Here is a 22328-nt window from a genome sequence, read left to right as displayed (position 1 = left end):
TCTACTTCTTCTGATATGCAAATATAGATGCCAAGAGACAGGATAAGGCGTCGGCGGCGTTTTCAACCTTTATTTTGACTTTTCATTGATGACTTCTTCCACTTGTTGCGTGTATATGTGTGTTCACAGTCAAGTGCTGGCGTGATTGATTGACAGTCGACATGAACTCCGAAATCAAAGTTTGCATCTCAGGAAGCAAAACAAAAACAATTTGAGAAGAACCCTGAGAGCATCATCATTTGTTTAATTAATGACGTGTGTATGTGTGTGTAGAAATCATCAAGCACATTTGATTAAACATGCAACCCCCCCAAAAAAATCTATCCTAAAAAGTCACCCGGAAGAAGAGAAAAAAAACATAAAATAATAATAATAATAATAAATGTTCATGTTCACAGTTTGACAGAACAATTTGATGATTAAAGCTTTTTTTTTCCTTGGATTATTCTATTGCTCGTCTGCAACCCGGCCAGCTGCGTGTGCGCGTTGCAACTTGATGACACCACTTTCAAAGTACGCCTGCCAATCTTCAGCCTCACATTTGATTGACTTGAATAAACTTTCAAACCTCAACTTGGCATTTTTTAATTTGACTCGACTGGACTTTGCTACACGGCAGAACATCCACACGTGCACACGCGCGCACACCCGGGAGCCAAATAAATACTTTTAAGAAACGATACGCACGGCTGAGCACACGCATAAGTCATTTGTGTTTTTTTGGAGGGGGGGGATTAGCATTAGCCTGCTGCTACCGGCAAACCTTTTTGATGGACTGACACTCAGCAATGAAAACAAGTGCTGACCATGTCCAAATATGCAAGCAGTACTATTAGAGTACATGTACTCTCTGTAGTAGTACTAGGATAGTAAGGCTAGTAGTAGTTAGTAGTGTCCATCCACTTGGAGCAGTAAAGTCATGATGAAATTTTGAGGCAAAACGTACTAAAGAGCCCCACCCCCACTTAACAAAACGTCAAGTTGAATCCAGTGACACATGCTAGTGTTAGTAACTTTCATCCCAGAAAGTTGTTTTCTCCCCACATGCATTTGATTGTCTCAGACGCCACTTACAAAACAAAGAGTTTGAAATTGAAGAAGTCATGCTTATTAATGTGGACTCAAATGTTTTACAGGGGAGAAGTCTTGTTAGCGCTGTTTTGTGGCAAACACGTAAATACTTATAGCAGACTCGCTTAGCCTGCCGTCTTAGCTTGTTACCTGGCCTGCTTTGCTCAATTAGCAATGTCAAGTCTGAGCTAAGCTAACAGTTGTCACGTGTTGTGTTCTACTGATGTGTTAGCGCTCGCTGGTCAGCGTTAGAAGGCCGTGGAGAAGTAGTGTTAACCCTCATGAAGCCGAGGCGAGGCCGAGCTAAATGCTAAAGCTAATCACTTTTTGTGCGCTGAGGCCAATTGCACGAAACGGACCAGCGTAGCCAAAGTGAATGAGCGGACGCACAAGCGCTAGCTGCGCTCAGTTGTGCCGGCTAACAATCAGCCAACTCGCTAGCGCACAGGAAGACATGATTGACAGTGTTGAGGTAATTTGGACCCGGGTTAGCGCCAACGACACAGGGCGATCGATCACGCGCACAGACACACAAAACAAACTAACTACAATTTCATTTGTTCACTTCCAGACTAAAAAAAAAAAACCCAACACCAAAAAGTCAAACAACAAAAGTCAACTGAGAAGTCCTCGCACACAAGCTGAGGTGTGGCGGCGGCAGTTTGTCCGTCCGTCATCTTTTCCAGTTACAAGAAGTGTCACGTGACACGTATCGGCCATCTTGATCTTCTTGCTGACAAAACAAAGTTAAAAAGCTATAAAAAGATGAGTAGTAAGGCACTTGTTAATGTTACGGCATCTTGCACACGCTCAGTCCACGCCCACCAGGGGAGGCTCTCCATTGGCCAGCGTGTGATCCAGAGTCGGCGGGGCTCGGAGCTCCAACATGCCTTGAAACAAAGCTTGGCCAGGGAGCTCTTTGGAAACGTTGGAATCCGACACCGCGCCGGTGGCCGATTGGCCGGGAGGCGTGTCCTCCAGAGGGGTTGCACCAAGTTCAGGTGTTTCCTCGGGTGTGGCCTGGACGGGCTCGCCTCCGACGGGCTCGCCTCGAGCGGGCTCGCCTTCGACGGGCTCGCCTCGAGCGGGCTCGCCTCCGGCAGGCTCTGGATCGGAGGCTCTTGCCTCATCCAAGTCTTTGGCGCACTCGCTCTCAGTCTCGGAGGGCGGGCAGGCTTCGGCGGGCGTGGGGGCGTCCCTATCGCCGTCCTCGCTGGGCGTCTTGGTGTGGATGCGCTGGTGACGAACCAGGCTGTGCTTGAGCGTGAATGTGCGGTCGCACGTGGCACAGCGGTAGGGCCTCTCACCTGTGTGGGGAAGATTGCATGGACATGTTTTCTTATTGTGTGAAAAAAAGTGTGTGCAAAGCAATTAAGCAGTTTGGGAATTATTTCGAAAGGGCTTCACTAGTTCAAAGTATGTTTAAAGCTCCTTTTAATATGCAGTGTGTGGGGCTAAAAAGGCAAAACTTTCAGAAATAGGGCCAGGCTCAAGAGCTTCTTTGTGGCACGTGTGTGTGTGCGTGCGAGGCTTACCGGTGTGCGACCTCATGTGTCTGGTGAGGTCCTGCAGCGACCAGAATCGTTTGGCGCACACGTCGCACGTCTTCTTCTTGCGTTTGTCCACAACGCCAGTGGCAGTGTCTGCAGTGGCCGATTCTCCGCCTTCTGGGCTTTTGGCGTCATCACGCTCATCGTCCGTACGCTCGCCGTCGTCCTCGTCGAGATCGTAATCACTTTCCGGGGCATCGCTTTCACCGGGCCTCGCCGCTCCTCTGCCATCCTCCTCGTCCTCTTGGCTCTCGGGCTCCTCCTCGCGTTTCTCCTCGTCGACCTCCGTGGTCGCCGCGGTTCGACTCTCCTCGTGAGGCGCCTCCAGGCTCAGGTGCGCCCTCTCGTGGCGAGCGAGAGTGGTGGCGTAGCGAAAACTTTTCCGGCACACTCGGCAGATGTGCTTCCATTCCGGCTGAGGCTTGGCGGCGGCCGAAGGAGCGTCCGTTGTGTCCGCCGGGGGGTCGGCGGTGGCTTCTTCCTGAGGGGCGGAGCCCGGGGTGGGGGCAGGACCGGGGGCCGAGTTTGACAGTTTGAAGTCGATCAGCTTGGAGCCAAAGTTCAAGTCCAAACTTTTGTTGCTGTGACAGTCATCGTCGTCGTTGTGATCGCACTGAAACAGACAAATGGTAAGTCCACTATTGTCCTTCTCCTATGTCCGTGTCGTCAAGTCAGCTGTGGGACTGGCGAGCCATGTGCCAGGTTACCTTGGTGCTGGGCGAAGCTTGCTTGGATGCATCAGTCGAGGTCTCTGCTGATCCCTGCTGCTCAGGACCTTGCACAGGGCTCGACTCCACTGTGCACACCACACACACATTGATGATGATGTCATCGGCATCGTTAATGAGCATTCAGGGGCAGGATACTCACCCGAGCTGGCCTTGTGGGCGGTGCTCAATGGTGTGGGCTCTTCCTCCTTCTGCTCAGAGGGTGTGTCTTTGAGGGCGGCGGGGGGTGTGTGGCCGAGTGGTGACGAGTCACTGGTCAGCTGCTCGACGTCAGACTGACTCTCTAATGGGGAAAAAAAAGCGTGCACAAGTGTTGGACCAAAATGATCTCACTGATTAGGGAATGGCTCTCCACGCAACAGCTAAGTGATACAATTGAAAAGGACCATTTAGCCACTACAAAGAAAATCTTTATTCATTTATGTTGTCTGCCAAGAAGGAGGGAGCCTTACCGGCACTCTCGTGCGAGCCCTCGTCACTTTCTTTCTTGGCAAAGATGCCATTGCGCCTTAGCGTGCGATTGGTGACACCGTGCTTACGCAGTAGGTGGCGCTCGCAATTGGACTTGGTGGAGAAGAAAGCATCGCAGCGCGGGCACGGGAACGGCTTCTGGCCTGAGGACGGACAGGCGGGGAGGCAGGCAGGTGGCGCCGCCGTTAGCGTCGGTGGCGACACGGGCCGGTGGCGTGTGACGACCTACCGGTATGCGTGAGCATGTGCCTCTGCAGCGAGCTGGCCCACGGGAAGACGCGAGGGCAGAAGGGGCACGTCATCTTTTGCACCGAGTTGGAGTAGGCGTTCTTCTTGCCTTTGGACTGAGGAAGCAACGCCGCTGTCTTGGCTTCCTCTCGTGGCCCTGCCTCCTTGTCGGCGCCTCCTCCAGCTCGCTCGCCGTCTGCACGCGTCACAATGTCTCAACTACATGTGCAACCATCGGCAACTCTCTAACAACTAGTGTGCGTGTGTGAACTCTGACCTCTGGGGGCAGTCTTTGGTGCGAGTTGGTTGGCACCAGTCTGGAGGAAGTTGGTGAATTTGTTCGCGTCGGTGTTGGCGAGCATCTTCTCCACGCTGGCCAACTCGCCGCTGGACTCCAAGTCTACGTCTAGCACGCTCGCCTCCTTTCCATTCTTTTTGCGGTTCCTCTTCCTGCACAATCAAATTTAAACTAAATGAAAGTCACCTGCCTCAGATGAACCAAATTGAGTTTAGTTGTTCTTGTAGGCTTTTCCTGACATTTTTTGCTTTCTGGCGGTTCATGATTCCCTGCACATTGTCTATGGCCGCAATTGCGACTGAGCAGCGATGGACCTTCTTGAATTATGGCCAAGAAGTCCAATCGTGCTTTCAGTGGACCGGGACAAACTGGGCGCGCCAGCTCTCGCTTGTCGTCCCCAAACATACAAATTCAAAGGAATGAAAAGAAATGGAGACCTGGCACTGTCATCACCCGGCGACTCCAGGAGGACGGCGGTGCCTGGAGGGTCAGAGGACGATTCGGACGTCGGCTGAGGTTTAGCCTCCGCCTCCCTCTTCAGCAGGTCAGGGGCGGCGGACACCGAGTGGATGATCTGCGCGATGGATGCCAGAGGGGGGAGCTCCTTGATGGAGGAGGCGGGCTTGGGTAGGAGAGGCTTTAGGCGTTGTGGGCGGGGGGCAGGGGGAGGGGTGGAGTCAGGGGGGAAACGGTAGACCCCCAGGGGCGAGGCGGCCACTGTCTTGTCTTCGTCGGCCGCATCGCAGCCCATTTGCTCCGTCTTGATCTGAGGTCGCTCAGCCGCTTCTCGCCGAAGTCGTTTGCTGGGAACGGACAGGTCCATGGGCTGGTCCAGGGATGCGTCCGGGGTGGGGCGCTCCAATGTGGGGGACGCGCTCTCCACTTTGATGCCCACAGACGCCGTGTGAGCGCTGCTGCGCCCTTTGGCCGAGAAATCCAGGGGCTGGTCAGGATCTTGGTGATAGGCGGTTACGTCCTCAGTCTTGACCGGCTGGATCCGAGCAGGTCCGTCTGAGGTGAGAACCGCGATGACGCCGGCGGTTGGCCGCATGGTGGCGATGTGCTCTTCGATCTCGCGCTCCTGGACTTCGGGGTGCTGCTTGAGAAGATGGTGGATGCAGTTGCGCTTGGCCAGGAAAGCAGCGCCGCAGCGCCGACACTCAAAGGGTTTCCTCTGGCAGCCATTGTGTGTTCGCAGGTGGATCTGCAGGGCCCGGTACGTCTTCAGGTCCTCGCCGCAGAAGCGGCAAGTGGCGTCAGCGGCGCTGTGTCCCATCTCGATGTCGGAGGGCGGGAGGGCCGAGACTGCGGCGGCAGCAGCGGCGGCGCTTAGGTTGTTGGATGCGGCGGAGAAGACGCACTTGATGTTTTTCTCAATGTCCTTCCTGGACGTCTTGCCGTGTTTCTTGCGGAGGTGTCGCTCGCAGTTAGCTTTGACGGTGAAGGGGTAATGACAGACACGGCAGATGTAGGGCCGCTCGCCGCTGTGGGTGCGCAGGTGGCGAATGAGCGTGGCTTTGTCGGGCGCCACGTAGTCGCAGATGTTGCACTGGTGGGGCAGGATCCCCAGGTGGAAGCGCATGTGAGCCTGCAGGACACCCGAAAAGGAGAAGACTTGATCGCAGAAGCGGCACGGGAAGGAGCCTTTGGCGGAGCCGGCCTCGGCGTTGGCCACGCCTGCAGCTTTGCCCGCCGCTTTCTTCCCGCCGACTCCCGCGTCTTCGTGTGCGGCGGTGGCGGCGGCTGGCGGGGAGGACGAGGAGGTCGTCTTGAAGAGAGCTGGCGCAGGTGGCGGCAGGCCAGGACTGATGCAGCCCAGCGACGCCCGCTGGGAGCTCTGCAGCGGAGGCGGCGTGCTCACAGTCAGACTGGAGCGCGGTGTGACGGGGGGCTTGGCTTTCAGGGGCGGCATGGCCTTTTGGGTCTGGGCTTGACCTGTGTCACAAAAGCAAAAAAATAATATTAGCATAGTTGACTTACGGGGCTTTTTCAGGACTGAGGCATTCATCATTCTAACGCACGAGCACCCACCTCGGCCCGTAGCGAAGCCCGCCCCTTTGGCCAACGCGGGGAAGCCCAGCCCCATTTGATTGGGCGCGGCGGCAGCCACTTTGAGGATCTGCTGGATGTCGGCAAGCTCCACCACGCCGCCCACTTCGCCTGGTTTGACGGCAGCGGTGGCAGCAGCGCCGTCGGGCTGAAGGAGGAAGCCTGCTTGGAAGGGCTGAAGGGACAGCAGGCTGAGTGCTTCCCGCTGCGATAGACCCTGCAGCGTGGACGCGGTGGCAGCGGTGCCGCCCGACTGCTCCAGCAGGGGGAGGCGCAGCGTCGCCAGCCCGCCCAAGCCCACTGTCGGAGCTCCCGGCGGAAAGACGGGCTCCTGGGGCTCCACATGGATCACTTTGATGCTTTCCAAGTGCGCCTGGTGGATCTCGTCGTCTGTGGGAATGCGCTTCACCTGGGGGGCACACCCATTTTGTTCCTTTTTTTTTTTTTTAACTTTTTTTGGCACACTCTCACACATTCACACTGTCATACGCGAGAATCGAACTCACAGTGTCGCCACACAAGATAAGCAAGTGCACACCATCAGCGACTCCCTGCACACCCGATGTTACGCACAGGAAGTGGTCGGTCACCTAAGCTAACATTGCTATGTTATGTAATTTTGTTGTCTTTCCGAGACACTTGGCAGCTCCCGGCCAATCTTCAGAAGACGCAAGTTATTATTTTATTGTTCACTATTATTCACTTAATTGGCTTCAACATCCCAAAATTTGTATGGGTTCATATGCATGACGTTCGGTTACCTTGGAAACGTGCTGGAGTCCCAGCGCCTCCATGAAGTTGGACTGCAGTGAAAGCGGGACGTCCTGGGCGTCATCCTCGCCTTCCCGTAGGCCGTTTTGCACGGCTCCACCTGCTTCCTGGGCCGGGACATCTGAGTGGGCAACGCTCTTGTGGAGCTCCAGCGCGGAGCGCAGCGGGAAGGCTCTGTCGCAGCTCTCGCACACGAAGCGGTGAAAGCTGCTGATGCAGCGCCGGAGGTTGGTCTCGCACCACACCTGAAGCGCAAGCAGCCACAGGAGACACGGCTCAGCCAGCGAACGTGCATGGGAAGCCCCCCTGCCCCTTTCTGCGGCGGCGGCCCAGCTGACCTGCGCCACCCGGGCAAACTTCTTGCAGGAGAAGTCGATGAAAGCCAGGTCGTTGAAGCCGGCCGGGATGGACGGATTGTTCTGGATGAATGGTCGGCCGCTGGGGTCTTGGGGAAGGAGCTTGTGGACGCCCGCGTTGTGACGCAACAGGCCGCGGTGGGTGCGGAACGACAGACAACACAAGTCGCACCTGCGAGCCACAAAAAACGGGCAAACTTGTATGCAAACTTGTGTCCGTGTCTATTTGTGTCTGCGTGTTCGTGTCTACCTGAGCGTGGTGTCGGGGTGCGTGTCCATGTGCGCGTCCAGCTCGAGTCTTCCGCTGCAGGTCTTGAAGCAGATGGGGCAAGGAAGTGGTCCGCGGTCTTCGCCGGCCCGCACGCCCGCCGCCGTCCCATGTGTCATCTGCGGCGGCAGTGACGCCCCCTCCTCCAAGGTCGCGTCCTCAGTTGCCTGGATGACATCATCATTCAGCCCCGCCCTGATGATCCACCTGACGGCCGGGCAAGCCACTCTTACCTTCTTGGCAGGCGGCTCGTCGGCGCCCTCATCTTCCAGGCCTTGGCGGCGCTTGACAGACGGACGGCGGCGCTTGGTGGGCGACGGCGGGCTGACAGGCAGGAGGCCGCTGGCGGGGTCCTTCTCATGAATCTTCATGTGTCTGCATGACGGGGACACAAGCTCCAGTTAAAATCACGAGTGTGATTTTGTTTATTTAGGTTATCGCCAGTGCTGCAGCAAATGATCCCGCTTTGCACTTTTATTTGTGGTGAGCCGCGTTATTTGTTTTGAAATCCCAAGTCAATAAACATGTTCAATTTACGTAAAAAAAAGTGAACCACAAAACAAAAATGTGGGTGTGATGACAAGAAGAAGTTCAGATGAAGGAAGGAGGTGGAAAAAGGAAGCATCCAAAGGAGAGAGCGCTATTCATAGGAGGAGCCAAGCGGGCTGCAGGCTGGGCGCCAAGTTACGAGGTCCTGACAGCAGCTGACGGGGAAGAACTTGATCCACCAATCAGGTGAGAGGATAGAAAGAGGAGGAGAAGAGGACCAAAACGCTCAACACTCCAGCCACCAATCAGAGGACAGGAAGGGAGCTGACTCAGCGTGTGCGCGGCTGCTTGTAAAACACGCCCACACATCATTCTTCGTCCACATGAGACAGGAAGTCAAAAGTAGAAGTTGAGCAATAAAATAATGAAAGTTTCTAATCCACATCAACAGTCTTCAGTGCCCTCTGATGGACAAGATGTGTACTACTGCACGCCAAAGATCATCTTCACACACGCGCTCTCGTCCCAAATTGACTCTTTGTTGCATTTATTTTGTCAGTTTGTCACACTTCGTGTGTCCAACTCTTGCTCAAGAAACTGCCATCCCCCCTCCCCACATCTCTCTCACGCAGACATGCAAGCACACACACACAAATACACACACAGTGCTGCAGGGATGTGTTTAAGGCTGATAAACGTTGGGCGTTGCTGTGTGTTTGTGTGTGTGTGTGTGTGTGTGTGTGCGCGCGTGTTTGTGTGTGAGATGGGGACAGATGGTTTAAAGTGTAACTTCCTGAACATGCACACAGACGCGCACACTGCCACACACACCAGTGAAGTGTAGGATAGCTTAATGGCCAACTTCCTGCTACAGATGCCTGCGCGTACCTGTGCATGTTGCCGTTGGTGGTGAAGGTCTGCGCACAGACGCTGCACTTGTAGGGCCTTTCACCACTGTGCACCAGCATGTGGCGATCCAACGACGACGCTGAGCTCAAACATTTGCCACAAATGCTGCACGAGTGGTCCGTCGCGCCCGCGTCGGCATTGTGCTGAAACCAAAACGCATAGGCGCCGGTGAGGACGACGTCTGCCGCAGTGTCGCGCAGGCGTATGCAGCAGTCGGCCACCGTGTGGCGCTACCTGTCTGATGTGCATGGTGAGCTGATGCTGCGACTGGCAGCTCTTGTCGCAAAGTGGGCACACGTGGGTGGCGTGATCGTCTTTGGCGTCCTGACGACAGAAACAAACCGTCACGTCAACTGGTGACCGCGGGCTGAGGAACGGGACGGCGCCGCCGACCGGGCTCACCTGGCTGCGTCGTATGTTGCGGCCCGGCGGCGCCCTCGTGGCTAACAACGGCGTGGGCACCTTGCTGGGGGAGGGGCTACAAGAAGAAAAAATAAGTCACGTGCAAAACTGGCAAAACGATGGACTCCTGTGATTTTCAAAGGGGACACACTGGCTCCCTCTAGTGGGATCAGCAAAAGAAAGAAACACTCAAAGAAATGATTGCGTTTGTATTGACCTGGGCGAGGGTCCCGGAGTGACATCACTTCCCGTGTCGCCTCCTCCGTTAATGTTGCCTGTCGCCGACATCACTGCTGACATCATGGCGTTGATGGAGGACAAGTCTCCTCCACCGCCGCCACCGCCTCTATCGCCGTTCTGGAGGCTCTGTGGGCTCTCGTCCTCCTCCTTGGTGCCCTCAGGTGCATCTGGGAAGGTGGGCGGGGTAACATTATGACAGGTAAACCCTCACAAAAGTATGTATGGGACGCTTTCAACTCCAGAAGCCAATTACAAAGTAAAGAACAAATTGACGCTGGACACAACGTTCACCTTTGATGTTATTGATGTTACTCTCCTCCACTGGCTCCACCTCTTCACCGTTCATCACTGAGTTGACTCCTCCCCTTTCCTGTTCCTCTGTGGCGTTTTCCATGTCTGTGCACACGCACACAAGGTAAAAAAACCTGTCACATGACCATCATGTAAGGTCAGGGAAAGCCACCACGAGATGGCGCCTGCTTTTGGTCAGCCACACATGCTCATGACTTTCAAAATTAAAAGGTCATAAGGAACAAGTTAGAGGTCACATGTTTTTGTGGTCAGCAAGGAGCTTGCTTGGCCCTGAGCCTACTTGAGCACAGGGGACATTTTACAAGCGGACCTGCGGCACACCTGTCCACTCAAAACATGCACATGCACACACACAGTAAGTTTGGCAACAAGAGGAGGCAGAGGAGAAGAAATGATGACCATTTCCTGTTTAGCTTCCCCCACAGGAAGACGCTCTCCAGAGTTGGCCACTTCCTCTTCCAGCAATGCTTATGTGTGTCTGTGTGTGTGTATACACACATTCCATATTGGAAAGTTGGACGTTTTTTTTTTTTTCCTCCACAAAACAGAAAACTAGAACATTCATTTCTACACATTTCTATTCAATTAAAGAGGCTTACACATGCACACATTCAATTATTTCCCCTTTTAATTCCAGTTCTCATTCCTTGTTTTAGGTGCGTGAAAGAGAAATTCGGATTGTTGCTGACAACTGCCACAACGTGTGTGTGTGTGTGTGTGTCCGTGTTGCATTTCCACTGACCTGCTTGTGTCATGACAAGGCAGTAGCAGGTGCGCACACACACACACACGCACGCACACACACACGCGCACACGCACATGCACATGTCCCAGAATTGTTTTTTACATTAGCATCATTCGTCTTCAGACAGACGCACACCCGCCCGCACACCGAAGTGTCACTATTGGCTGCTGAAGTGCTCCGGCAGCAGTTTTTACAGCCGGCTGAAAACGAACAGCAACAGATGGTTGCAGGAGCAGCAGGCGGGGGATGAAGAGGAAGATGGAGAGAGCATGAAGGAGATCAGACATGCTTGTTAGGCGGAAGAAGAAGCGCTAAGAGGAAAGAGGATGCCCTACTGGCTATTTTGTCGAAGGCCCTCGCGATGGTTTTGCGCATCTGCCGCAATCCGTCAGGTGCTGGCGTGCTGCACCTGCGCCAACACGTAACACCGCTGACAGCTAAGCTCAACACCACAACATGTGGGCAAAGCATGAACTTGAAAAGTGACAAAAAAGCAATTTGGGTGAGTTCAAAACTTCTGGGCGAAGCAGCAAAATGCAGCCGTTTTGAGCCATATCTGGGGGTGGAACATGACATCACAGTTGCTTAGGTAGCGACCAATCCCGGGTCAGCTTGCAAACGTCACATGACCCAACTCCGAAAAATAGGTGATGTCTGTACAGCCGACAGCAAGTGGCAAAATGGCCGCCGCCAGACGGCTACATTTTACCGCTTGGGACGTATACCGCCAGGCTAGTCGTATGACGTTTGCCATTATCACTTAGCAGTAGCGTGAAGCTAGCAAACTACGGCTAAACTAAATGATTGCTTGAAACTTTTTTTTTATGTAATGTGACGTAGTCAGTGTCTGTGTGGGGACATAGTCGATGGGCTGCCGTGATGTTGGGTGTCAGCTAACAGTCTGAGTTTAGCATCAGACGTGGGGGAGGGGAGGATCCGGTGACCATATGTTGACTATTTATGACTGCCTAACTGTCCTCCTCCTTCTTCTCGCTCTCCATCTCACACAACATGGCACCCACACAACACACACACACTAACACATTCCTGTCCACATTCCCTGGAAACGGCCACAGGGGCCTCACTCCGCTCAAACGTTAACTTTTCCGGAGCACCTTGGACCCATCCTTGTTTTGTTAGCCACATTAGCATTTGATGCTAACAGGGCCCTAAGTACGCTGCTTTGAACGCAAAACTTTATCCTGTGAGAGTGCAGCACAAATGGCGAAGCGGTCTGCCCTGGATGGGTCACGTTCGGAGAAAAAAGGAGAAGTAGCGAGACGAGGAGGACGTGTATGAAAGCGCTAGTGTCTCCTGGCAACAGGAAGTTGACACTAAGAGGAGTCACAGGAGATCGTTTTGCTTCAACCACCTCACACTCAGCTGCCGGCCACCATCCTCCACACTCGCACTCTACTTGTAAGAATGCAAACTGCACACGTTGGGGCTTTCGGCTCCATCTCACCGGCAACTTCCTCAACTCCTCCTTTCCTCCTCCCCGTTGAATCATCTCCCTCTCTGCCTCCTCCCCCCCGCCTCCATATTGTTTTCTCGCTTACATATTGCCGCGTCTCTTTGTGCATGTGGAGTTTGGAGCCAGAGTGATAAAGTCTTGAGATATCATCAGACCTGTGTCAACTCCGCGAAGCAGCACGGGGCGGAGCGTGGGGGGGTGCAAAGGTCCACTTGATGAACCAACCGGTGTGGAAAATGTCTGCCAGCTGTCAGCCAATCAGCTCGCAGATTCCTTCACTCTGCACGCTCACACTCATTCTGTCTTTGCACACGCACGCACACGTGTGATAGCGGGTCAAAAAGTGGTGGTGATGCAAGGAAAAGTCTGAAATCAATTAATTGCTGAATCAACAACTTAGCGAATCTCAAATGAATTGACAAAAAAGCCATTGTTGGATGTCAGAGCCAACATTTAACTCACCAAATGAATTGATAATTAATATAAGCATCTTTTGATGTACTACTCCAGCCCACGTGTGTGTGTGCGCGCGCGCGTGTGCCTTGTGAGCCTATGAATGGTAGTAGGTGGAGCCAAACAAGCCTGTAAAAATCAAGCAGTGTGAAGGGGGGAAGAGCGCGGAGCCAGCCACTCACATTTAACTCAGAAGGAGAGACAAGAAGGGCAGGGCAGGGCGGGGCACAAGCACGCTGGCAGTGGCGGAAGGCGATGGAGGGCAGGAATAATTTGAACAAATATTTACCTTCAAAGAAAGGCTCACTTGCTTCTTTGGGATGCGGCTCCACGACCGCTGATCACACTACGGGAAGAACAGACAAATGCGTCAGTACAACACAAACATATACAGGTGTGAAGACACACCCGGGGGGCGTGGCATGACCAGAAAGCAAACCAAAACAGTTAAAAAGTCCTTTATTGATGATTTTGTTGAACACGTGACCACAAGGCCATGAACGAGACAACAACGCTGCTGGGTTAGACGACCAACCGGAGAACGCAAAGACGATAATCTGGATGGAGGGATGGAGGGCAAGTGGAGAGGATGGATTTGGGGAGGAGAGCGAGATTAAGAGCTTAGCGTCGGGCTAATTACAGCACGTCAAGATGGACAAAAAAACATGAGGGGCATCTTTACGCTGACCTAAGTGGCTAGTCACTAGCTTGAAAAAACGGTGACACTCGTGTTGAGCTAAGAGACTAGCCGCTAGTGTGAGAAAAGTGAGCTTCACGCTAAGCTAAGCGGCTAGCCTCGAGCAAGAGAAGCTGCTGCTGACTACAAGTTTAGACTTGATTCTCAGCACCGGCACAACGAGAGTAAAAGAAGAATGTATTGCTCTTGTTCCCTAACTGGTAGAATGTCTTTAGGACAGCATGTGATGCTAACACCAAAAGCAAGGATGTTGTGTATGCAAAGTGTTGTTAGAAGGAGAAGTCTGCTCATGACAAGAGGAGAGAAAAGTACCCCCCCCCCTCCTCTGCTGAGTGTTCAGATGGCCGCAGATGCTGCAAAGTTGTAGTACCAGGAGAAGATTAGGAATGTTGTTGGGATACACCAGGCCAGCACGGACATGCCAGACACATGCGCGAGGAGGAGAGAAGAAGGAAGTAAGGCAAGATGAGGTGAAGAGAAGAAGGAAGATGAAAAAAGGGATAATGGAAAGATGGGAGGAAAATGCAGAGGAAGCTGAAGCAAGGAAGGAAAGATATGATGAAAGAAGCACAAATAAGAAGGTAAGATGAAAGAGGACGAAAAGAAAGAAAAAAAAGACAAAAACAGGAAAGAAGGGACATTTCCACATCATCAACAACATCATCATCATGTGCAGCAAGTGTGGGCTGAATAGCGAGCGGGAGGAACGGAGCGGCGCGATTCACGAGAAGAATCCGGTCAGACCAGTCAAACGGCGTTGGAGTTGCGCTGCGGCCGATTGGCTGATGCGACGCCCCGCCTACAGCAAGTCTGCCTGTGATTGGCTCATGCACACCCAAGCATTGTCTCCTGGGGTAACTTCAAAACTATTTGTTTCTCTTGGAACCACTGCTCCCAGTACGTGGATGCCGACGTTTCTTTTTTTTGCCAATCAGATTTCAGCCTCGACGTGTTGCCGTGTCAGTAAAATATGATCGCATTTCAAACTCGCCGTGCACACTGAAACAATGTGTTACAACAAAATTCAACTAGTAAAAACACCTTTGTGTTCATGTGTTCACATCTGCACAAACGACCACATTGAGTGTTGAGCCCGTCCCCACTTGACACTTACCCACAATGCATCCTTCTCTTGACAGTGGCACCACAAACACAAAGTGAACTTATGAAGTGATGGATGGATAAAGGGCACCTGATAACGTTGGTCATTAAAGACCAGCACTGATGTCATCGTTAGCATCATCAAGAGGTGGCCGACGTGTCGCTTGCTGTATGACGACAACACGTGTGCACTGGCACCCAACGTGCGGCCTTCTGTCATTACGCACATGCCGCGACCGTTTGCGTGTGTGTGGGGGGGGCTACACATTGAGCAGCTGTCTCGCTCTCACGCACGCCGACAGGTGCCGTAGACAGCCTCGACGCATGCCAACGGATGCTAACAGGTCCCCTCCGACATAAATCTACTCCAGTGCTTGACCTTTTTCATCAATGCAAGACAATTGCGACAAGCTTTCTATTTCATAACTGGAATCACACGCTAAGAGATGCTAACGTGTCCGTGCCAACACTCCCATATTTGTCAACAAAGCAAAACGGCATCTTCACAAAATTCACGGCTAGACTTGATGCGGGCGCCGCACAGCTGCACGACAAGGCACACATTCATGTTCGACAGCTGCCACAAAGACGCCGCCTGCGGATGCGCAAGCACAATCAGCGTGTGTGCGCATGACTGTGATCACACACATCAGCACGAATGTGCGTCATCCACGTGGATATGAGAGTCTGCAGGGGGCGCTGTTACTAAGCATGTCAATCATTACGGGCCGGGCGGTCATGTCACTTCCTGCTGGACCTTCAAAGCAAACAAAGATGCGAGTGGGAGTCGCTGATTGCAGGCACCATGAGTTCAAGTTCCGCATATGACAGTGTGCATGTGACCAAAACAAAAAACAAAAACAAAAAAAAAGCAAAGATGCGCTAACAACAAGATGGAGGATGCAATATTCACTTGAGTAGCGCTCCCTTCTTGTCAATCCTCACTTCCTCTTCCTGTTTGCCCGCCATCTTGTCTTTGAGCGAGTGGCCGCGCAATACTCAAGTACGAGGCGGCGCTGTCGATTTTGATACTACATTTTCTGACGGATGTTGCCAACCAAGCCAGTAAGCCAATCACGATTCAGTTCTGTTCCTGCAATTTTTTAAATTTACAATTTGGAAGTAATAACGAACGGCTGAATTGAAGATTAGCATCATCAGCCTTTCCGTAATGTCTTCCGAAATGTGGATGTTTTTTTTCTCTCCTTGTTCATCACCTCACATTGCTGTCAAGTGAGTCATCTGAAAAAAATACGTCAATTATGTTTTGAAATCTTTGTTCAATACAACACACATCAATCTAGCCCCGCCCCCACCGTGTCGCGCACACACCGAGACCAAGATGAAGTGACGACATCGCTTATCAGCGCCGCAGAGTTGCTGAAACAACACGCTGGCATCCTTCACTTCCTGTCTGAAAAGGAAGCGGGAAGTGTCGGGGACACGCTTTGTTTCTTCTTCTCGTTTTCCCCCCTCCCCACCCCAACATGGCAACTACATTACCCACAAACCCCTGCTGCTGCCAGCTTCAGTCAAGATGCTTGCAAAGAGAAAAAAAAAAGTTCTCAAGGAGGATGCAACCGTCTTAAAGTGAGCGCGTTACAACTGGCCTCAGTGTGTGTGTGTATGTGCGCTGGGGCGTGGTCGCAAACCAGGATTCAGTTAGGTGAAGAAAAAAAACTGTGCGCCTCCAGGCAACACACACACTCTTTTGCCTGTGTGGGTGTGTGTGTGCGTGCGTGCGTGTGAGAGAGAGAGCGAAAGAGAGAGAGAGGAGAGAGAGAGTTCCCCTTGGGAAGTCAATTGTAATTTGGACAAAAAGTTGAATGGCGTTTGTTTGCCGCACCTACAGCATAACACCTGAGACCACACCCACTTTCACACGCATACACACACACACACACACACACACACACACACACAAAGACCCCCTTTGTCTCACTCACATACATATACATAGGGCTCGTTGCCGAACTTAAAAATGTACATTACAAAGAACGGCATTGAGTACGTCTCACCCACGCACGCTTGCTATAATATTGATTATGAAAAGCGTAATATGTCGTCCCATGACAAATAGGCAACGTTGTCATGGTCCCAATCGCAACTTATAACGTCGTGGCTACATCAAAACGTAAGCATCGGCGTATGTGCACGCGTGGAGTGTGGGGGCATGCTGGGCCTGTGGTTGCCATGGTAACAAGGTGTGTCCCGTGTTTGTAGAACAAACAATGGTACCTTTTGAGTGGAGGGAGGGGCTGCATGTGCATGCATTCCTCTTCTTTTCTGCCTGCGTGTTCATCACTGATGTCGCCAGCAGACGTGTGTGGGAGATTAGCGAGCGAAAAGCCGATTAGGCTATTTGAGTACAAGACAATCAACAGGTGACACACCGGTGGCAACCCCGCTCAATACATCCAATCAATCGATGGCAAAAAAGTATCCAGAAGGTCCCTTCCTCCCTTCCTTGCGTTCGCTCGCATCATTAACCTTGCCAAGGCTCACTGTGAGTTTAGCAGATAGCGACGCAAAAGTTTCTGCTCAGATGACCTTTCAATCTCACTCTGGTGCCCATCTTGCCGTTGGGACAGTTTCATTTAGAATCAAGTGTATGTTTCACTCGTGCCGTCAGCAGCCAGCTGCCAAAAGTGTAGAGTCAGCAGTGACCGGCGGGGGGGAGGAGCAGGGAGGCTGGATGCTACTTGATGAGCGCTTCGACTCTTTGCCGCGCCTCCGAGCCCAGTGGTTTGACTCCCCGGGCCGGAGCGGGCGAGTCGCATGGAGGTCGGACCTGTTGCGCCGGATGCCTGACGCGCCGCAGGCTCGGTCGCCGCGCTGGGGCGTGGCTCCACGGCAGTGCCGATAAGCGGCGTTGATACACGCCGAGGAGCGCTCACCTCCCGCCGCTGCAAATCAAGACGTATTTACCGCCGGGGCAAAGTCCGAGCTGTGAAAGAATGTCAGAGTGGACGAGGGGGGAGGGGGAGGGGCCAGCTCAACTTGATCTGTTTGCTTGAGCGACGGCGGCCATATTGACCACTGTCAACTTTACCCGCGACTGGCTTCACAAACACATCTTTATAGAGTGTACCTTGAGAGTTCCTAAAATGAGTTTTGTTTTGAACTTTCAGATTGGTGTGGGAGCTTCCGGCACATTTTGTTACAATTTAAAAAGCTGCAAGCTGCTGCACCTCCTGCAGAACAAATTAATACAGAGGTTGTTTTGTAAATGAAAACCAAGGCGGCTTTTGATGCTGTGTGGTATTATGGGTGCAATGTATCTTGGGATGCGTTGCTTCTTTAGCGACTTTTCATAGTGGCGCAGAAAGGCCACGCGATGAAATCTTCGCTTCCTGTTTAGACTGCATTTCCCTTTTCCTTTCATTCCTCCTGATGTTGCTTGTGGATTTGACTTTGATACTTGTGTGATGGCTTGAGTGTTTTAGCATCACTGAAAGAATTTATTTTAAAATTGCTTGGTGGCTTCTAGAAAGTTCGCAACGCGGCAGGTGACTTCTAGAAAGTTTTTAAACCTGATTGCATCAGTGGTAGACTTTGAGGGTTGCAAATGGATGAGTGCATCACCTGTTGCCGTGACGACATCTAGCCGACACAACGGATCACAGAAAAAGAAAAGACTTAAGGGGGGAGCAATGTGTTCCAGGCGTAAAAAAAAAAAAAAAAAGACGCTGACGAGCCATTTGCTACGACGTGTCACAACCCGGGGGCCCCACCTATATAGCCCCCCCTGCACCCCCCCCCCCCCCCTCCCACTCAACCTCCTCCACACTTGGTTGCCTGCAACACTCATGACACACAAGTGCATGGATGCAGGAAGTTATTTGCACTTTCTTCAAGTTTGCCCTAGCCTGCACCTTGCACTTCTCCTCCCCCGCCTCCTCCCCCCTCGCCATCTTCCCTCACCCGCTAGGGGGCTGTGGGGCTGGGATGAAACCTAATCTTATCTAAAAAAAGGCGCCTCTATAAATAGCGTCTCACACACACAACGAAACACCAGCAGCGGCTAGCATCTATACTTTTGGCCGTTTGTTTGTCAGCACATTTCAAAGAAGACCAGTAAAGTTAGACATCAAGTTCGTAGCGGCGCTCACGTGATTCCCGGCGTGTGTGTTAACATGAGGTTAATGTGTAAACAGTGAGTGTCTCAGAGGGACCATGAAAGCTTTTAATTAGCTTCTTGACTTTAGTCCCCACTGACATACACGGCGCACTGAAACTATTAACACACACACACAGGCAGGCAGGCGCGCACACACACACATAGAGCAATGTGACGTATAATGGAGTGGATGCGCTTTAAGTCCCCACTGAAGAGTGGGCTGTGGCATGCAGCCCCGCCTCAAAGTTGAAGGGTTCCAATTAGGGCCGTAACAATTAAGTCATTGACATTGACTGAAAACAATTTGGTGTGAATGTGAGCCCAAATATTGATTCAAACAGCGTCTCCATGAGCCCAGCGAATATTTGACTCGCGCGCGCTCACAATGCAGGAGGCGGCAGCGGCGCACAAGACGCTCTTTGTGCTTTACGTATGTTGGAGAACATGACGGCGAGGCCCGCCTCTAGGCTAGTCAGAAGGAAGCATCCTCTGGTCGCCACGGCGCCCAGGAATTCCCAGCGCTTTGATGTTTTGATTGGCGCTCCTCCCTCCCACACGTGCGCATGCGAAGAGACAAAGTGTGCGGCACCAGTGGACGGGCAAGTTAGAGGGCGAGAAGCGGAGACGATCATCTGTCTACAGCCCAACGCGACTCTGCTGACTTTGTTGGCAACAGTGGAGGAATTCCATAGAAACAGCTCAAAATGTTTTAGTATCAGAGCATCACTGGAATGCTAACATACTAGCTTCTGTGGAACAATTCTGGCATCGTTTCAACATGTCAGAGGGTGACTTCTAGAAGTCTAGTTGCGTGTTTTAACATCAGCAAAAAACTTCTCAAGCATTTGAGTGTTAGCATCAGTAAAAGACTTCTGGGAGATTTTGTGGATGCCAACATGTGTGCATCAGTGCAAGAATTCCAGAAGCATCTCAACATCAGTGGGTGACTAGAAACACGTGTGTTCACATCAATACAAGACTTCTGGGAGGTTTGAATGTGTGTTGGAAAAAGTGGAAGACTTCTATTTTAAATGTCTCAACATGTTTTAGCAGCTCTGGACAACTTTCAGTGGGCAGCTAACATGTTAGCATTAGTGGGAGAATTCTGGAAGCATCTCAACAAACATCAGTTGATGACGTCTGTAGAGTTTTAAAAATCTAGTTGCATCTCAATGTTTCTAAACTGTTTAAACTGATCACTATTATTCATCTTATTTTCTTGAGTCATGCGTTATGTCAAACATCCCTTTTGCTGTCCATCTGGACACATAATCGCCATCTTCATTGTCATCATCATCCTCATCATGAGAACAACAACCTAACATCACGATCCTAACACTAACAGAGGTCCAACCAACCTTCACTCCTGCAGCACATATAGACATGTTAAATACATAACTTAAAAAAAGCACAAAAAATTATTGCCGTGACGTCATAGGCATAATTTTGATGTCGTGTTCTAACAAGTTAACTGCAAAGTTACCGAGGGCGGTCGCAAAAGTCCTCCTCAACTTCTTGCAGCTGTCAATCATTGACTCACTCAGATAAGACACGCCGGTGACGTCATGACGCCTCACACACGGCCAGCATCCTCCTCCGCGCAAAGCTAAGCTAGGCTAAGCGGCCAACGAGCTAGTCGAAGTCAAGATGCCTGAAAGAGTGACGAGCACGCGCGAATCAACGTGCAAAGTCAACGAGGAGGCTGTGCGCGTGCGCGTGTGCGAGATGGTAGCGCGAACACGGGGGGAGGGGGAGGATGCAACAGGCGTCACGTCAACGGAGACGCTAAAAAGTGTCGAAAAGGCGTTGAAAAAGTGAGCAAAGCACCACAAAAGCGACGCTTTCCGCCCCCAATGGCGACATTCGACGGCTGGCCGTCGCCTCGGCGAATTTTACACGATAACGAGGCTCACTTTCTTGATAAATTTGTCTGGGCAAGGTCACAGCACCACTGTACAGCTAGCAGCTGTTAGCCACGACGTGAGCGGAAGCGGAGCCGTGTCCCTCCAAAGTACAACAGCAGTACAAGAGGAGAGAGGAGTTCAGTATACATGGTTGTACGAGAAAAGCTATTAAGTGTCATTGTTTTTAAGTTTCGTAACTAACGTGCACCTCTAATCATATTAGTGTTGTTAGGGGATGATGAACGGCTAAAGTACGCGACCATCGTCAGATCACACATGGAAGACAAACGACGTAACCCGAGCAGCAACGACGAGTGACATCCTTGCTACGCGAAAGCAAAACGTGTCAAATGTGACTCAAGGTCCCCTCAGAAAGTCGTCCGGTCCACGATTCGAGCGTTTCTCCAGGCCCGAACTCAACAGGTGGCTTTACTTTGAAAGCGACTGCAGGACGCCTGCGCTCTGCTTGCCGCTGGCCTTACGGTGGCGTTTGCTAGCTTTACACATGGCCACTAACTAAGTGACTGGCAAACAGCGAGGCTCCGACCAAAGTGCACCCGAGATATGGATGCTCGCCTCCGGCAGCCAGCACACTTTGACCCCACCCGTACCGCCCTCCCCGCGGCTAAAAGCTCTCGACGACGACCCCCTGCACCCCCAACCCCTTCCCAAAGTTTGTCTCGAGAGTGCGAAAAGGCTCGAACGAGCTTCAAAGTGAGGCGAAAGAAGGAGGAAGGGAGCCAGCCGCGCTGAATTCCACCGCTTGGATGCGCATCAAACTAGGAAGCAACGCGGGGAGGGAGTCGAAATGCTCGCTCGCCATCTTAAAGTTGACTTGGCACACGGCAACAAGACAACAAGCAGCCGACAAGTCACAAATAACACACTCGTCGAACACCAAGCGCCTCAAAAAAGCACAAGAGCAACACTTACGTTGGACTTTGTTGGGGTTGGGCTGCTTTCGCCGAGACATCGTGGCGGCCGAGGATGACGATGAAGAGGATGACGATGAGGAGGAAGAAGATGAAGGCAATGACGGCAGAGAGGCTGCAAAGTTGATCCGAAGAGGAGACGAATCAAAATGGCGTTTCCGAAGGGATGTGCAAACTTGGACAAACTTTACTCCGGCTTCTCCTCCTCCTCCTGGTGCTCTTCCTCCCTCCCCCTCCTCTTCCTCCCCCTCCTCTTCCTCTCTCTCTCTCTCTCGCTCTCTCTCTCGCAAGTCACTCGAGTCAAAAAGACTCGATGAAGATTGTTGTGTTCGAGTCCGTCGGCCTCTCCTCTTCTTCCTCCTCCGTGTGTTTCTAAAGCCGCGCACTAAAGCCCATCACGTGTTTGTGTGTGTGAGTGTGTGTGTTGCGCGCGCGTGTGTGTGTGTCTCCAAGGGGACGTGGCCATCAAGCATCTCTGTGCACGCGCACGCGCCCGCTCGCGGGAGGCTTCTTCCTCCTTTGCGCGCACGCGCAGCCAACCAACTTTGAAACTGTCGCTTGACGAGTCGACTTTCGTCTACTCCCCCCCCACCGTGCCTCCCCTTCGGCTGCGGTGGCCAAACGAGCGAGCGCAGCATCCGAAGAGCGAAAAGTCTCGCGAGACTTTTTGCGAGAGGATGTGTACGAGTAGGATGCTAACGCTCTGGCCTAACTTAGCTTAGCTTGTAGCTTAAAACTTCAGGAGCTTCTCGTGTTTAAC

The 22328-nt window shown here is 52.2% G+C and overlaps 1 protein-coding gene across 2 annotated transcripts; it reads right to left on the bottom strand.

The window, feature by feature from the left end:
* Nucleotides 1-43: 43 nt before the first annotated feature.
* On the bottom strand, nt 44-22131 carry rreb1a (ras responsive element binding protein 1a). 2 transcript variants are annotated; one of them, XM_049748587.2, is made up of 20 exons: nt 21570-22131; nt 13104-13160; nt 10122-10226; nt 9808-9997; nt 9591-9666; nt 9423-9512; nt 9168-9331; nt 8024-8165; nt 7773-7957; nt 7505-7694; nt 7157-7411; nt 6378-6804; nt 4784-6281; nt 4326-4498; nt 4050-4244; nt 3802-3963; nt 3492-3632; nt 3329-3417; nt 2607-3234; nt 44-2378 (listed from the first exon to the last, which is right to left on the bottom strand). In XM_049748587.2, the coding sequence occupies exons 3-20, from the start codon at nt 10222-10224 to the stop codon at nt 1882-1884; spliced, it is 5205 nt and encodes a 1734-aa protein (XP_049604544.1). In that variant the 5' UTR covers nt 10225-10226; nt 13104-13160; nt 21570-22131; the 3' UTR covers nt 44-1881. The 2 variants fall into 2 exon arrangements, with proteins under 2 accessions (XP_049604544.1, XP_049604545.1); XM_049748588.2 differs by lacking the exon at nt 21570-22131 and adding an exon at nt 16851-17758.
* Between the last annotated feature and the right edge of the window lie 197 nt (nt 22132-22328).

The sequence above is a fragment of the Syngnathus scovelli genome, chromosome 18, assembly GCF_024217435.2.
Source record: "Syngnathus scovelli strain Florida chromosome 18, RoL_Ssco_1.2, whole genome shotgun sequence".
In the NCBI taxonomy this organism is placed as follows: Eukaryota; Metazoa; Chordata; class Actinopteri; order Syngnathiformes; family Syngnathidae; genus Syngnathus; species Syngnathus scovelli.
Note: the sequence above shows the minus strand (reverse complement) of the source record. Positions and strands in the feature narration are given on the sequence as shown.

What these genes read in the sequence shown, in the direction of transcription:
- rreb1a (XM_049748587.2), bottom strand. Translation starts at nt 10,224, where the DNA reads ATGGAAAACGCCACAGAGGAACAGGAAAGGGGAGGAGTCAACTCAGTG. An exon ending in ACTCCGGGACCCTCGCCCAG is followed by an intron (nt 9,667 to 9,807) that starts GTCAATACAAAC and finishes TTCTTCTTGTAG; the next exon opens with CCCCTCCCCCAGCAAGGTGC. An exon ending in CACCCCGACACCACGCTCAG is followed by an intron (nt 7,695 to 7,772) that starts GTAGACACGAAC and finishes TGTGGCTCGCAG; the next exon opens with GTGCGACTTGTGTTGTCTGT.